Source organism: Crassostrea angulata, chromosome 4 (genome assembly GCF_025612915.1).
Source record: "Crassostrea angulata isolate pt1a10 chromosome 4, ASM2561291v2, whole genome shotgun sequence".
NCBI classification, from domain to species: domain Eukaryota; kingdom Metazoa; phylum Mollusca; class Bivalvia; order Ostreida; family Ostreidae; genus Magallana; species Magallana angulata.
The window spans coordinates 41,427,795-41,440,989 of NC_069114.1; the positions used below are offsets into that span (position 1 = coordinate 41,427,795).

The 13,195-nt window shown below is 33.5% G+C and overlaps 3 protein-coding genes across 3 annotated transcripts; 1 reads left to right on the forward strand and 2 right to left on the reverse strand.

The window, feature by feature from the left end:
- Nucleotides 1-1,314: 1,314 nt before the first annotated feature.
- On the reverse strand, nt 1,315-7,109 carry LOC128181834 (thioredoxin reductase-like selenoprotein T1b). The gene is made up of 5 exons (XM_052850375.1): nt 6,905-7,109; nt 4,555-4,792; nt 3,259-3,346; nt 2,984-3,109; nt 1,315-2,493 (listed from the first exon to the last, which is right to left on the reverse strand). Exons 1-4 carry the CDS (start codon nt 7,066-7,068, stop codon nt 3,003-3,005), a joined length of 597 nt encoding a protein of 198 aa, XP_052706335.1. The 5' UTR covers nt 7,069-7,109; the 3' UTR covers nt 1,315-2,493; nt 2,984-3,002.
- Nucleotides 7,110-9,793: 2,684 nt separating this feature from the next.
- Nucleotides 9,794-11,256, forward strand: LOC128181261 (uncharacterized). Its single transcript, XM_052849597.1, has 2 exons — nt 9,794-10,205; nt 10,551-11,256. The coding sequence occupies exons 1-2, from the start codon at nt 10,059-10,061 to the stop codon at nt 11,247-11,249; spliced, it is 846 nt and encodes a 281-aa protein (XP_052705557.1). The 5' UTR covers nt 9,794-10,058; the 3' UTR covers nt 11,250-11,256.
- A 535-nt stretch (nt 11,257-11,791) lies between these two features.
- LOC128181260 (extracellular tyrosine-protein kinase PKDCC-like) lies at nt 11,792-13,195 on the reverse strand. The gene has a single exon (XM_052849596.1). The coding sequence runs from the start codon at nt 12,903-12,905 to the stop codon at nt 11,808-11,810; it is 1,098 nt and encodes a 365-aa protein (XP_052705556.1). The 5' UTR covers nt 12,906-13,195; the 3' UTR covers nt 11,792-11,807.

Below are 13,195 nucleotides of genomic sequence, written 5' to 3' on the forward strand. Positions count from 1 at the left end.
CGTAGGATATCTATTATTGATATATATAGTTATTTATCTAGATCATAGCAAATACACTCATGACATATTATAGATAATATAATTAACGCTCATGTAAAATCAGTCAAAAGTCGAACAAACAATACTAAGTTAACGACACTAATAACACTTATTTGCTTTGTATTATAACATTAAAGAGCATTTTGTAATCTTTTTATTCAGTTTAGTACAAAGAAATACTGTCAATAATTATTGATGATCTGGGTCAACATTTCTTATATTTATCCCCCTGCTTACAGGAAATATTTCATGTCTCAGGAAATTAATTACCAATTACCATCCTCTCTCTCTCTCTCTCTCTCTCTCTCTCTCTCTCTCTCTCTCTCTCTCTCTCTCTCTCTCCAAAGGTCGAGAGGTCCTAACTGTTCTGACCCCCCCCCCCCTTCAATTACTTTCAGGAATTTGCTACATTTCTGTTATTATCATTCTAAATTCGAGGGAGGGGGTGTGTCTCCAGTAAAATAGAGTTCCTTTTTATCTCTTTCGAAACTCTGTCGAGTCGACATTATAACTAATCAGTATGGCACCCTGGATCTTCCTTACGAAAGCATCAAATCTTAAAACAAGAGGATCAAGTTTAACTAACTTTACATGTATGTGCGTATTTCCGGGTAACAAGAGGACTCCATGGGAAAGACCCGCCGTCGGCGTGGGATTGTGGCCTTTCTACACACAGCCATCATGTCGAGATGTCATGACCATTCATCCCGGACTTTGTGTCCTTCTGTGATGAATTTTCAGGAAAGCAATGAATATACATCACTTATGCATAAATTTCCCCGTACAGTGCGTTTCCTTACCATAGTAACCAATAGCCATTCTATGCGTATCCTCAATTTGAGGTTCTGTGGTCGTAGTTTGATATGGATTACATAAATCTATATTATATTTAGAATTTTATGATTTATTCAAATAGATTCTAATCTGACGACCGACATCAAAATCCCATATTCAAAACAAGATGTTGTTGACTCATTTGGTCAGTGACGTCTCACAACTGTAACTTTACCAAATAAATCTTCTTATATTTTCAGTAAAACAGTTTAGATATTGCATCAACATGAGCTATGCAATTTCCCAATCTTAAATATGGTATTGGTAGTACCAGTTACAAGAATTATCACACGACAAAACAAAACAGATACATGTACATGGAAGGTGTAAAGTTTGTTTTCTCGGTTTCTTATTTTTAGCCTTTTTACTCAACTATTGCGTTATCAAACAATATGCAATTAAATAAATAACTTAATGAATTTAAAAATGACAGAACACATATAAAAACAAAATCACATTTATTTCAAAGAATGCAGAGTTTTCTGGTTATCACAAATCCTAAAGAATCAAAAGGTGCCAGGGTTGGATAAAACTTGACATTACACAGACAGTCTGTAAATTATTCTGATTTTACGGAATATTCGCCATACATGTATGTTAATATGGTATATCAGATAGTCATCAATACAACCTCTTACATGCATTACATTCTAAAATCTGGCATAAATGTAAAATTATTGTTTCAATAGCCTTATTACCATTATTGTTATGCACCTTTAATAGCAAAGGTTTTTATCTCTTATAATTTCAGAATTCAATACATGCAGATATATGTAATTATTAAAAGAATCAAGATTACACTATTTTCTCCAAGTTGCATTGCATTCATGTTGGACAGAAAATAATGGAAATAAGAATAAAATAATTGTCAATTAAACCATTGGGTTCTCTTAAAATAATTTCTAAATTATATGTGTAGTTATACGAGAAGTGAGTCAATCTAATCTAAGTCAAGACCTAGATGTCCCTCTCTATTTGCTCAAATGGTCTAAGAATGAAATCATTACAAAATGAACTGGTTACAGAAACACTGATGAAAGACCTACATAACAACACAAGTAAGAAATTCAGAATAATGTGTCTTGTCCAATAATTTTCCAAAATTATTTATTTGATCTTTGTTCATTAAAATGAATATTTCTAAAAGATTGATTAGAAAGACACATTATTTACTGCATTTATATTCATCATCTCTTCACACCAACACGTCACAATAAAATTTCACAACTTACATTTTACCAAATTTCCATTCAAAACTCACTTTGTCTCTATTCTACATGATTTCTATAATTATATTAATCATACACAATCTCTCTCTCTCTCTCTCTCTCTCTCTCTCTCTCTCTCTCTCTCTCTCTCTCTCTCTCTGAAAGTTTTCTTCAGTCTTTCAATAGTTCAAAGAGTCTTTATCACACATACATGTACTACATTGTTGTATAAGACATGAAAGTCATCAGATAAGACATCACTACTGATTGGTTAACACTTATAGAAGGCGGCCTCTGATTGGTCATCCAACACTTCATTGACAGCAATGCTGTTTGTAATGAAGGTCTTCATTAGTTCAGTTTCTGCTCTTCTACTACTGTTAGTGAATCAGGCAATGTTGTTACTTGAGGACTGAAAAACAAAAGTAAAATCCAATTTAATTTGTATTTAAATATTAATTCTAATTGTATTGGTTGTTGCCATATTGAAGTTCTCCAATACACTGCAAAAGTCTTTAAAGATAAACAGAACAGATATACATTTCCAACTTGCACTAGATGAACAAAAATGCTCAAATGTACAGTATAACCGAGATTTAAAGGTCAGAATTAACTTAAGAGTAATACATTAATCATCATTAATAAATCTACATGGTTATAAAACAATTCATCACTTTCCTAATGAAATTATTCTGCATCTGATCATTCAGAAATAAATGATGCTATCAAAAACCTTAATTGAAAGTATAAGAAGATTCATGACATTTGGGAAACTTGAGTTAAAGAAATGAATAACTTATAGATTATAGATAACTCATTGACTCTTCTTGAAGAGGGATAATAGTGTTATTTCAAATAACTGTTTATAAATATAAAAATAAAGTCCACAAATGATAGTTTACCTAGCATGTCTGTAGACTTTTATTGCCCAGGATTTGTGTATAAACGCATGTGGTTTTCAATGATCTGAAACATCTCATTCGGTTGAGGTATTCTCCCCGTTTCTAATTTTGACCACACAGGAACATCTACAAGAAAATTTTTACATTTAAACTGAGCAAACATAGGAACAGCTTTAAATTACATGTACTATTTAATATTCATCATTGATATATATCATTATATAATTACGAATACCAGTATAATATAGAAATGTACAACTGTTTGGAGTCATTACCATTAAAAGTGACCTCAAAGGCACCAGTTGAAATCATTTGCCCTTCAATGGCATTACTGATGAAAAACACCATGAGACATGCATAAATCTGCAAAGAAGAATTAGATAAATTTTAATAGGTACAGTACAAAGTTGTCCTTCAAATGAAATGAAGTTGCCAATATCTACCATAATTTTGATTTTAGTCATTTTAAGGAATCAAAAAGTCTCTAATAGCACACAAAACAGGATATAATTCAGTATATTGTATTTTTTGCAATGTGAAAGTGATTGCGGAAAAAAAAAACCAAAATATTTATCATCAGAAAATTAACATATACAGCCTACTCCGGATATATTGAAATTCAGGGGACCATGCAAATTATTTCAATATATCCGTATTTCAATATAAGCGAAATTGACTGACGTGAAGCCGCCATTTTGGAAAGTTCAATCCCGATGTAAGCATAGAAAACCAAACCCGAACAAATTATTAGATCATCATTTATTTATTACAATAAACGGATTACATGGAACATTAGTCCTTGGAAGTTTGATTAAAATTATATCCGAAAGTTTTGTAAGTTTCGTTTTGTTACTATATTAAACCTCATCATAATCTCGGATCGTATTCTTTTACGTTTTAGAAAAACGTTAGAGAAAAATCACCACACTCAAACGCTTCAAATGTTGCTGAACGCTGCTTGTATATCATCGTAAGTGTACACGCGATAATCTCAAAAACCTTACTAGCTATTTCGAATTGAGGCTTTGTTCTTTCATCAATAGACATAACTAGTTTGTATTGAGCGTCCGGATATAAGGTATTTCTTTTCCGTGGGGTATCCATATTACGTCTAGCCTCAATACATCCGTATTCGTAAAAACAAAAAAATTAAACAGTAAATAAATTTTACTTTTTAATAAAAGTATAAAAACACATATGAAGAGAAACTTATCAATTCACACCTTTGTATATCAACCGGTCAGTCTGGCATAATTACTGTCACCAACCGTGACGACAGCCGCCAGGGAGAACTTCAATATAACCGTTATAAAAACAACTAATTATCACCTTTGGGGACCGATCAGTGGCTTCAATATAAGCGATATTTCAAAATAACCGATTTCATTATATCCGTGAAATCAATGCAAAGAATATGAGAGGTAAAATCTGGGGATTTATTTTTATTTCAAAATAAGCGGAATTTCAAAATAAGCGAGTTCAATATAAGTGGAGTAAGCTGTATATATAAATTCCAAAGATTTAACACTCTTGTTGTAAATTTTGATATGAATGTAATATTTATTAAGTACCTTATTTTCTGTGGCCCAATTGAATAAACTGGGTGTCTCCATATTTAAATGAGGAAATGGGTTTTGACCACTGACGATCATAACAATGACAAAAAGTTTAAAGATGCTAAGGAATTGAGCAACAGCAGCGCGACCCGAGGGTGGGGGATAATTGTCACCCTGGATGTCAAGCGCTGGGAATCGCTCGTGGAGAAGCTGGGCATATTGGTCAAAGACCTTCCTGTACCCTCAGGAGAAGCTGTAAAGAAAAAATTTTAAAACATTTATATTCAATCTTTCTCATTATGTGGTTGCATGGATCTATTGAGTATTATCCATTCTTTCTACATACATTGTAATTAGATCTTATTCATATAGTCACTGACAAAGCCAAGTCAGTATGAGGTATGAATGGGGGGGGGGGGGGGGGTTGTGACAGACCTTCAATATATGGGAAGCAGGGATGGGGTCAATTACAATGGAAAGTAATTAATTAAATTACAATTACTTCCTAAAATTCTTCAATTAAATTACCATTACCATTACTAGAGTTTTCAAATGTAATTAATTAAATTACAATTACTTTGCAAATGTAATTAATTAAATTACAAATTACATTTTGAAATTCATAAAAATTTAATAAAACTATGATTTATCTACAATACATAAACATTTAAGGAGGTATGTCTAAAATGTGAATAAAATTTTGTCATAATCAAAATACTTTCACTGTTTGAGAATTTGCTTACTACTTTGATAAAAAAAAAACAATTTTTAGAAAGAAAAAATATAAATTTGGTTTTATTGTTTAGTTCAAAACGCAGGTACCGGTAGTCACAATATGGAGGTGTCTCATACCACCTTAATATTCAATAAACATTTAAAAGTCATATCCCCTAACCTACACCTATCATGTCAACTCAAGTATTTCCTGCATGCAAAACTATTAAATGAAAACTTTCTCTTTTGCATTTTTATAGACTATTTTGTTTTCTTTATAAATACAATGCCAAAGTACAGGTTAATCTCACGCAGAGGGCATACTATAATTGTTATCAAAACACAATTCACACCTATTGTTCTCTACCTAATTATCAAATGTTTGCAAGCAGGGAACACACCCTGTGGACATGTTTGGCATCTTAAACTTAAAACCCATTTGAAGCCATGCAATTTAGCTCTATGTATTTTAGGCTGCATGACTTGATAGTTTATATAACACTGATTTTGTTAGTAAATTAAACAGTGATGTTTCAATCTAACTCGATGATAATTGACACACTAATTTTTCTAATAAGAAGGAAAATAAGTATTTTTTTAAGAAAAAAGAGATCAAACAAATCATCAAATACATGTACTTAATTAAATTTGGGAAACTGTTAATTAAATATTGAATCACTGAAAAAATTAATTTGGAAAAATATTTAGTATGATATATATAATAATAGTTTAACTACTCTTCCTAACTTGACCGTGTACCATTGATAGTGTGGGGAACAATGGGTAGTGGACAGCTTCATATTTATATGAACATCAGTGTGTAATTGAAAGTAATTGAAAAGTAATTGGAATTACATGCCTTTTTTGAAAGTAATTAATTAAATTACCATTACATGTAATTGAAAATTTGGCCAATTACACATTACTTTCAATTACATCAAAATTTGTAATTAATTACACTCAATTACCATTACAAATTACCATTACCCCATCCCTGATGGGAAGTTAGCCGTTATTTCTGTGCAACTGTGACGTGTAATAGGTATAATACTGCCAGGCTTTTACTAGCATTGATAAAATCTCAATATCTTATAATATAGTTTAGATAAAGTAATTATAATATACTGAAGAAAGACTCAAAGAAAGAGAGATAAATATTTTATGAAAACAGATTTCTTTGGTGCTTCATATGGGCTACAGATGTATTTGTAGCAATCACTGCAGAAAATAATTGCATTAACTGCTAGCAGATTATGGTTCTGCAATGCTCACTACTTCAACATAAAAAATACTGCTGTCATAAAAGGTAAATTCTTAAAATTACAGATCAATCAACAAACAGTGAAATTTTAAAGTTAATTCATGTTAAGTTAGTTGAAAGTATGTGTTATGTGGAATTCACCTTTTGAACAAAAATCAATATTTTGGCTTTTTTGTTGTACAAAGGTCAAAAACAGTAACATCTGCCTACATTTACTGTATGTGAAGAGTAGGTATAAAACTCGTAAAGAGTAGAATAACAGCAGTACCTTATCTTATCATTAATAAAACAAGATGGGAGTTTTTATTTTCACTTCTTCCTATACACTATATTGGCTTTCTAATGTCTAACTATACACTGTAGAAGTTTCGTGAACATTACTATCCTTACCAAAACATAAATTTGAGGGTCGGTCCAGCGAATTTGGACAGTTTAGGTGCCTTGATGTCCTTTTCTATGTTAGTTTGTTCAGTATGACTTAAATCTCTCCATGTTAAGAATATAAGCGCCGAAAACACGAATACCATGGCTAGTTGACCCATTCTGTCAGCCATTACTGGCCGGAAGTGTGACGCGGGAAGGCATAATTACCCAAAAGGCATGGAAAACTGAAACGATAATGAAGATAGATAAAAAAAAATTCACAGATAATAGGTTTTTTTTAAATAAACAAAAAAAACACATAATAACTGAGATATAAAAAATTGTAGGTGTAAACACATAAAAAAATACATAGAATATTTTCATATAATACCTGACGTTATCTATGAAAATAAGTATATATTGAGTCAATACTTCAATTAAATTTCATCTCACTGAATTTATTATAATTAGGACAAACGTTTAGAAATATACATTTTTTTCAATTGATATAAAATCTAAATGAAATACTAATAAAGAGAAAAATGGAGGAGTATAAAACAATTTCTTGAATGGGGTTTTTACACAAATTTCGATCCGATATGTTAAAATTTTGCCATGTGTGGGCACGCATGAAGATTAATGAAAATGATGATCTCTGGGAAAATTTGATTTAATTATGTCCATTTTCAAAAAAACAACTTGTTGCAGACAAAGAAAATAAATTTCTAAAATTTCAATTGTATTTGTATGTTACGTAGCACATCTAAAATTGATTCATTTAAAATCAGCTTCAATCAGCAATTCCAGTACTTTCATTTTTAATTACTTTCTTCAGTCTACAAGAGCTTGCATAAAGAGGTTGTATAAATGGTCATGAACGAATTTAGACCATAAAAAACTCACCGAAACAAAGAGGTCGGTGTAACAGATAATAAGGGGAAAAAAATTCTTAAATGTTCAAGCAATTAAATTAACACAGGGGTTTTTCCCTTCTAAATAGAATTTATGACAAAAAATCTTATATTAGTTTAACGGCAGATCTGATGTGTAATTTGTTGATAACCCAGCCTCCTATATTAATTGGAAAAATAAATTAAAGTAAAAAGTAAGTACCTAGGAGATCAGTCGCACCCATGCATGGCCTTTCGCAGATATCACTGACTAATACCTGCGGGAATTGCTCTAGATGTCCAGCTTGGTCTGTTGAAAAAATTTACGTTCTTTGCTTGAAGCTTGAAAATCTTTTGAAATTTCAGTTATTTTGCATAAACTTCAAGTTAAAAAGTATCGATTTTTGGAAATGTCTTTTCCTTTCTCAACACAAAAGCCATCTTGTAGTTCATTCTCATTGTTCTGAAACACCCGCTTCTATATTCATTAATTAGTATACTTCAGTTTTTACTCCATAAATTCATTGAGTTTTCTCTACTTCTATTTACCAAATGTAAAGACAGCTTCTATTTTTTTTTATTTTTTTTTTTTGTGGTTTTTTTCTTTTGTTGTTGTTGTTGGTTTTTTTTAATACAAATAGATGTACATATACATAAGGCCGAATGAACAATCTTCAGTTTAATTTTTTTTTTACCATGCTTCAACACATGTACACATTTTGTAAATGAATGCAAGGTTTGTTTGCACGTATTAAATGTATTTTTTTTGTCCAACATACTGATGTACAATGACATTAATAAAGTTAATCTCTCTTACTTTTTGCGATTTATGTTTTAATTTGTTAAAACAGATGTAAATATAAACAATAAAATGCTTTCTTTGGTAGATTCATGCCATGCGGATTATGAAAGTAGCGATCATTGCAGGAAAATTACTCAACCCGCAAACGCGGGTTATGTATTTTTTCTGCATTGTGGCCACCTTCATAACCGCATGAAACTAATAATACAACGCATAATCATATCTACAACGAAAAAATGCAGTTGTAAGCGTTCATTTAACTTGATAACTTAATATATCCTAGTTAACGTTAACTCCAGTTGTGGCCAGACAGCTGCACTAATAACACTCAATATGTGAAAGTTGTAATTGGGTTTCAATAATTCCCCATTTTGCTCTCTATGACACCTATATATAATCTTATATCCGACATAGAAATACTCACTCTTAGTCCATAGGCACCTGAACGACATTTTGAGATTTTCTTAAAATAATAAAACAGTCCCCATACTAAATAATACATATAGAGGGTTTATACTTTTTAATATATAAAATATACATCTGGTGCTTGTCTTAGTCTTCTTTGATCGAAAGTAATGATCTGCAATGTCGTTTAAATTTCTGATGAATTAGTTAATGTTGACAACTTTTCCACGGGCACACAGTGGAATCCCCTGATGGTTCACTTTTATAAATCAGGCACGTAGCATCGTTTTTGAAATGGGGGGGGGGGGGGGCAGACCCATCCAAAAAATCTTGACAATCAAAAAAAAAAAGTTTCCAAAATCTTCAAAATCCTAATCCGTGGGGGGGGGGGAGGGGGGGGTATACTTTACTTCCAAAAAAAAAAAATCATCCCTACCAAATTTTTTCCCCCTGCAAATCATGAAATTCCTAATCCGTGGGGGGGGGGGGGGGGGGGGGGAGGTAACTTCAATTTGACACCTTTAATGGTGTGAAACCATTTCCTTAACTTCATCTCAATTTTTTACTTACTTCCAAAAAAGTGGGGGGGCCAACTCCATTATAATTCATTTTTTTTATATGTAAATTTTAAAAAAATTGTTGCTGCGAGAAAAAGTGGGCCCCCCCCCCCCCCTGATGCTACGTGCCTGTAAATGAAAGCAGTCGTATGTGATTTAAACTTTAGTCTACCCAAACAAAGTCTACAAAAGGTGTCAACATGGGTTTTAGATCTATATGGTTTCTCGACGCACCGGAAGTGTGTATTTGCTTGTACGACCGCTTGTCAAAGAGTGCTTTTGGTTGAGAATTTTTTTCATTATCAAACAACAATTATTTCAGTATCTTGACATGTATATACAAACATCATATACCAATATTTATAGCTGTTACAGGTATATCGCTTTCATAAACTGGTCTGAAAAGTAAATGGTCGTGTTTTGAATTAACTTTAAGCCTCTGTCGGTCTCGAAACATCCAGTAATTTTTCATCATCATCGGGGGATTCCGCGCGAGCTGGCAGCCTCTGGGTCCAGAGTGTGAAACCATGTCTCTGGAAAACCGTATCATTCACGCTGTTCTGGACAAACACGAGGGATTTCTCCGGCGCCATCTTGTTCTCTCGCCGGACGTCGTCGACAAGCTCCGACAAAGGTTCGTCATTACGAACAGCACCACAGAGAGGCTAAACAAGGTACATTAACAAAGGGTTTAATTAAAATTTAATCAAGAACATGTACTACAGAATTAAAATGTTCATTAATTTAAATCAAAATTTGAATATATAACTGTATAATGAACCAAAGTTTTGTAAGGAAATATACTTCATGACCATTGGCGATTTAAGGTGTAATGCGTGCTAACAAAAATATTCCTAAATCAATGATTTCCAATTATCGTTTTTCATAAAGTTATTGCGGGGTTGGGCAACGATTTGTCCCAATGCTCGATAAATATTGGCATTGATAATCTATCTTAGCATGCAAAAAGGCCAGCTATCAGTGATAATGAGAAGATATTTCGTGATTGTCCCCAATAGGTTTCCTCAGATGTCCAAGTCACTCTTGTAATTGACATTCTTCGTCGCCGTGGAATTCGAACTTTGGCCAAGTTTCTGCACATTCTCAAAGATTCATTAGATGGTTGGATTGCAGACAAGATATTGTGTACCGACCTTCGGATACTCAGTAAATACATTCTCACAGACGAGAGGACACTTAGTGATTACATCATCAGAGTATGCGGCCCCCCTACTCCCGAACCAATCTTACAACCAGTTAAGAAACCGGTCATAAAAGAAGAAACCAAACCAAAACGACCAAAAACACCCCCTGAACCACAAAGAAACAAAAAAGAGTACGGCCTGTTTCATACACTCCCTCAACCTACGAAAATAGCGGAGGTTCCGGGACAGGTTCAGAATCTTCACCGCGTGTTTGAGGAGAGGCGGCTACAGATTGGGAGTACACTGTCCATCCTCAAACAGGAAGAGCAGGCGATCAAGGACATCTTGGAGAAGAACGTCAACGAACAGCGCCATCTGAACAAAAACCAACAGGCCATCTACGACATCAGCAGACGACTCCAGTCCATCCACCACGAGGCGGGACAGCTCCTGAAATCGGCGCCCTCTGGCGTCATGGTGCGCAATAGGCTGGACTATTTGCACGGAGTTCCGTGGAATTCTGTCAAAGTCAATGAACACAACATTGAATGGCGAACGAACGAAAGAGATTGATGATTAAGAAAGCCTTGAATATACATGTATTTATGATGTAGTCGTGTACAGCAGTTGTTCCTCCGATCAACACATATATATGCATTGTATCCAATTTATTAATATATTTTCATTGCATGTACATGCATCACATTTTAAATATCATATATAAAGTTTTTAAAAAATTCATCGCAAATACTTATGTAAGATTTTATGTTCATCGTGTTAATTATACAATTTATCAAGGTACATTTAAAAGAAGAAAGATTAATTTTTTAAAGGGTTGTGCTAGATACAACTTAGTACTTAGTGTCACATTCTACAAAATGTTTTCAATCATGCATTTCTTTTCAAAAATATTATAACAAATAAATTGTAATAGAAAAAAGTTGTTCAACATATTCCTGATGCTGAAATCATTAAAACAGTTTTAATTTCAGATGTACATGTAGACGCTGCATGCGTGCCGATCGTGGATCTGCTTTTAAAAGCCTACAAAAAATGAACCCTAACCAACAGGGCTATACATGGAATAAATAATGGAGTAAACTCCATAAAAGCGGCTTTCTGAAGCAAGCGTTAATGCAGATAAATGACAGAGTCCAATAGCTCCTTCAACGATCTCTGTAAATCGCCATAATTCACTGACAATTCTCTCAGACTGTGATGAATGTGTTGTAACATTTTAAAACACTCGCCAGGAAAGGCATCGGGTGTTAATAGATTCGTGAAGAATAATTCGTTTGCTTTTTCTATATTTCGCTTTGCATTATGCCCGTTACACAGTCCCATTTCGCACTTCAAGTTGTAGGAGCAGGGGGGTTTCTGTGTGTTGCTCTCGATAGAGTACGCATCACAGGAGGGTTCTATATTATCTACGTCATCTAAGTCAATCATCTTTATTGTACTGTTTACCATCAAGAAATGTTCCATTTTAAAGTCTCTCACTCTCAGTGACCCGAGAGGGGAGGTGGCTAAATATTGAAAAAATGAAACGAGATGAAGAGACTGGCGAACTTTATTCTCCGTCGAAAGGCTTTTTAATTTTCCCACTGAGAGAATGGTGCCCCTCTCGTAGACCGCGATCACGCCATGTTCTGACAAGTCCGTACTGTCGGATTCCTCGCTACGAGCACAGAATCCTAACAGTCGTAAGAAACCTTCGTGTTTAAGCTGGTGTAGCATTAGAATTTCCTTCATTAGTTTCATCGTTGGAAACACAAAACACTTCGAGCGTTTTACTACATCAGAGGAATCACTACCGAGTAACCCATTCAAACACTCCCGAGCCTCTTTCTGGTGTCGCGTCACCATTTTAACCACCACTTCCTCGCCTTTGTAAAGTCCAAGAAACGCTTGTTTCGTAACTCCATGTCCAATCTTTTCCAACAGTTTGATTTGTTTGATATTTTGACAGTTAAATTTAATGTTGTTTTGGCACTTAGATTCATATTCCTTACAATAATATGTGGTTGAATTATTTACAAGAAAGTCAACAGAACCAGCTCTTTCAAAGTTTGAAAAATTTGCTTTCAAAGTGGGAAAACTATCTCCGGTGATACCATTTTCTTCGTGATCCGGAACATTTGTAATAAGGTCAAATATAATGGCAAAGTACATATATAACATAAAGGGTATAACTAACATTGTACAGTGTAATATACTTCTCCTCGTCATTGCGCGTGCATTTTAAAAAATCCGGAGTGAAACAGCAAAGTTTTATACTCACATTCTTTGTCATAAACTCTGAAGTTCCATATATATATATATATAAATATAACAATTCAAAAGAGCTTCAATCCAACACTAAATGGTGAAATACTTTTAAAAACAACGTTTTTGTCGCAGATGTAGGAAACAACAAGAAGAAATGAAAACTGTTAGGATATTTACCAAGCACCAACAAACGAGGATCTGCGAATTGGCGCGGTATTTTATCAAGATCTCCAAATGCAATCAAATGTCCT

Coding starts and splice junctions, on each gene's coding strand:
- LOC128181260 (XM_052849596.1), bottom strand. CDS start 12,905: ATGACGAGGAGAAGTATATTACACTGTACAATGTTAGTTATACCCTTT.
- LOC128181261 (XM_052849597.1), top strand. CDS start 10,059: ATGTCTCTGGAAAACCGTATCATTCACGCTGTTCTGGACAAACACGAG. Junction 10,206..10,550: donor CCACAGAGAGGCTAAACAAG/GTACATTAACAA, acceptor TGTCCCCAATAG/GTTTCCTCAGATGTCCAAGT.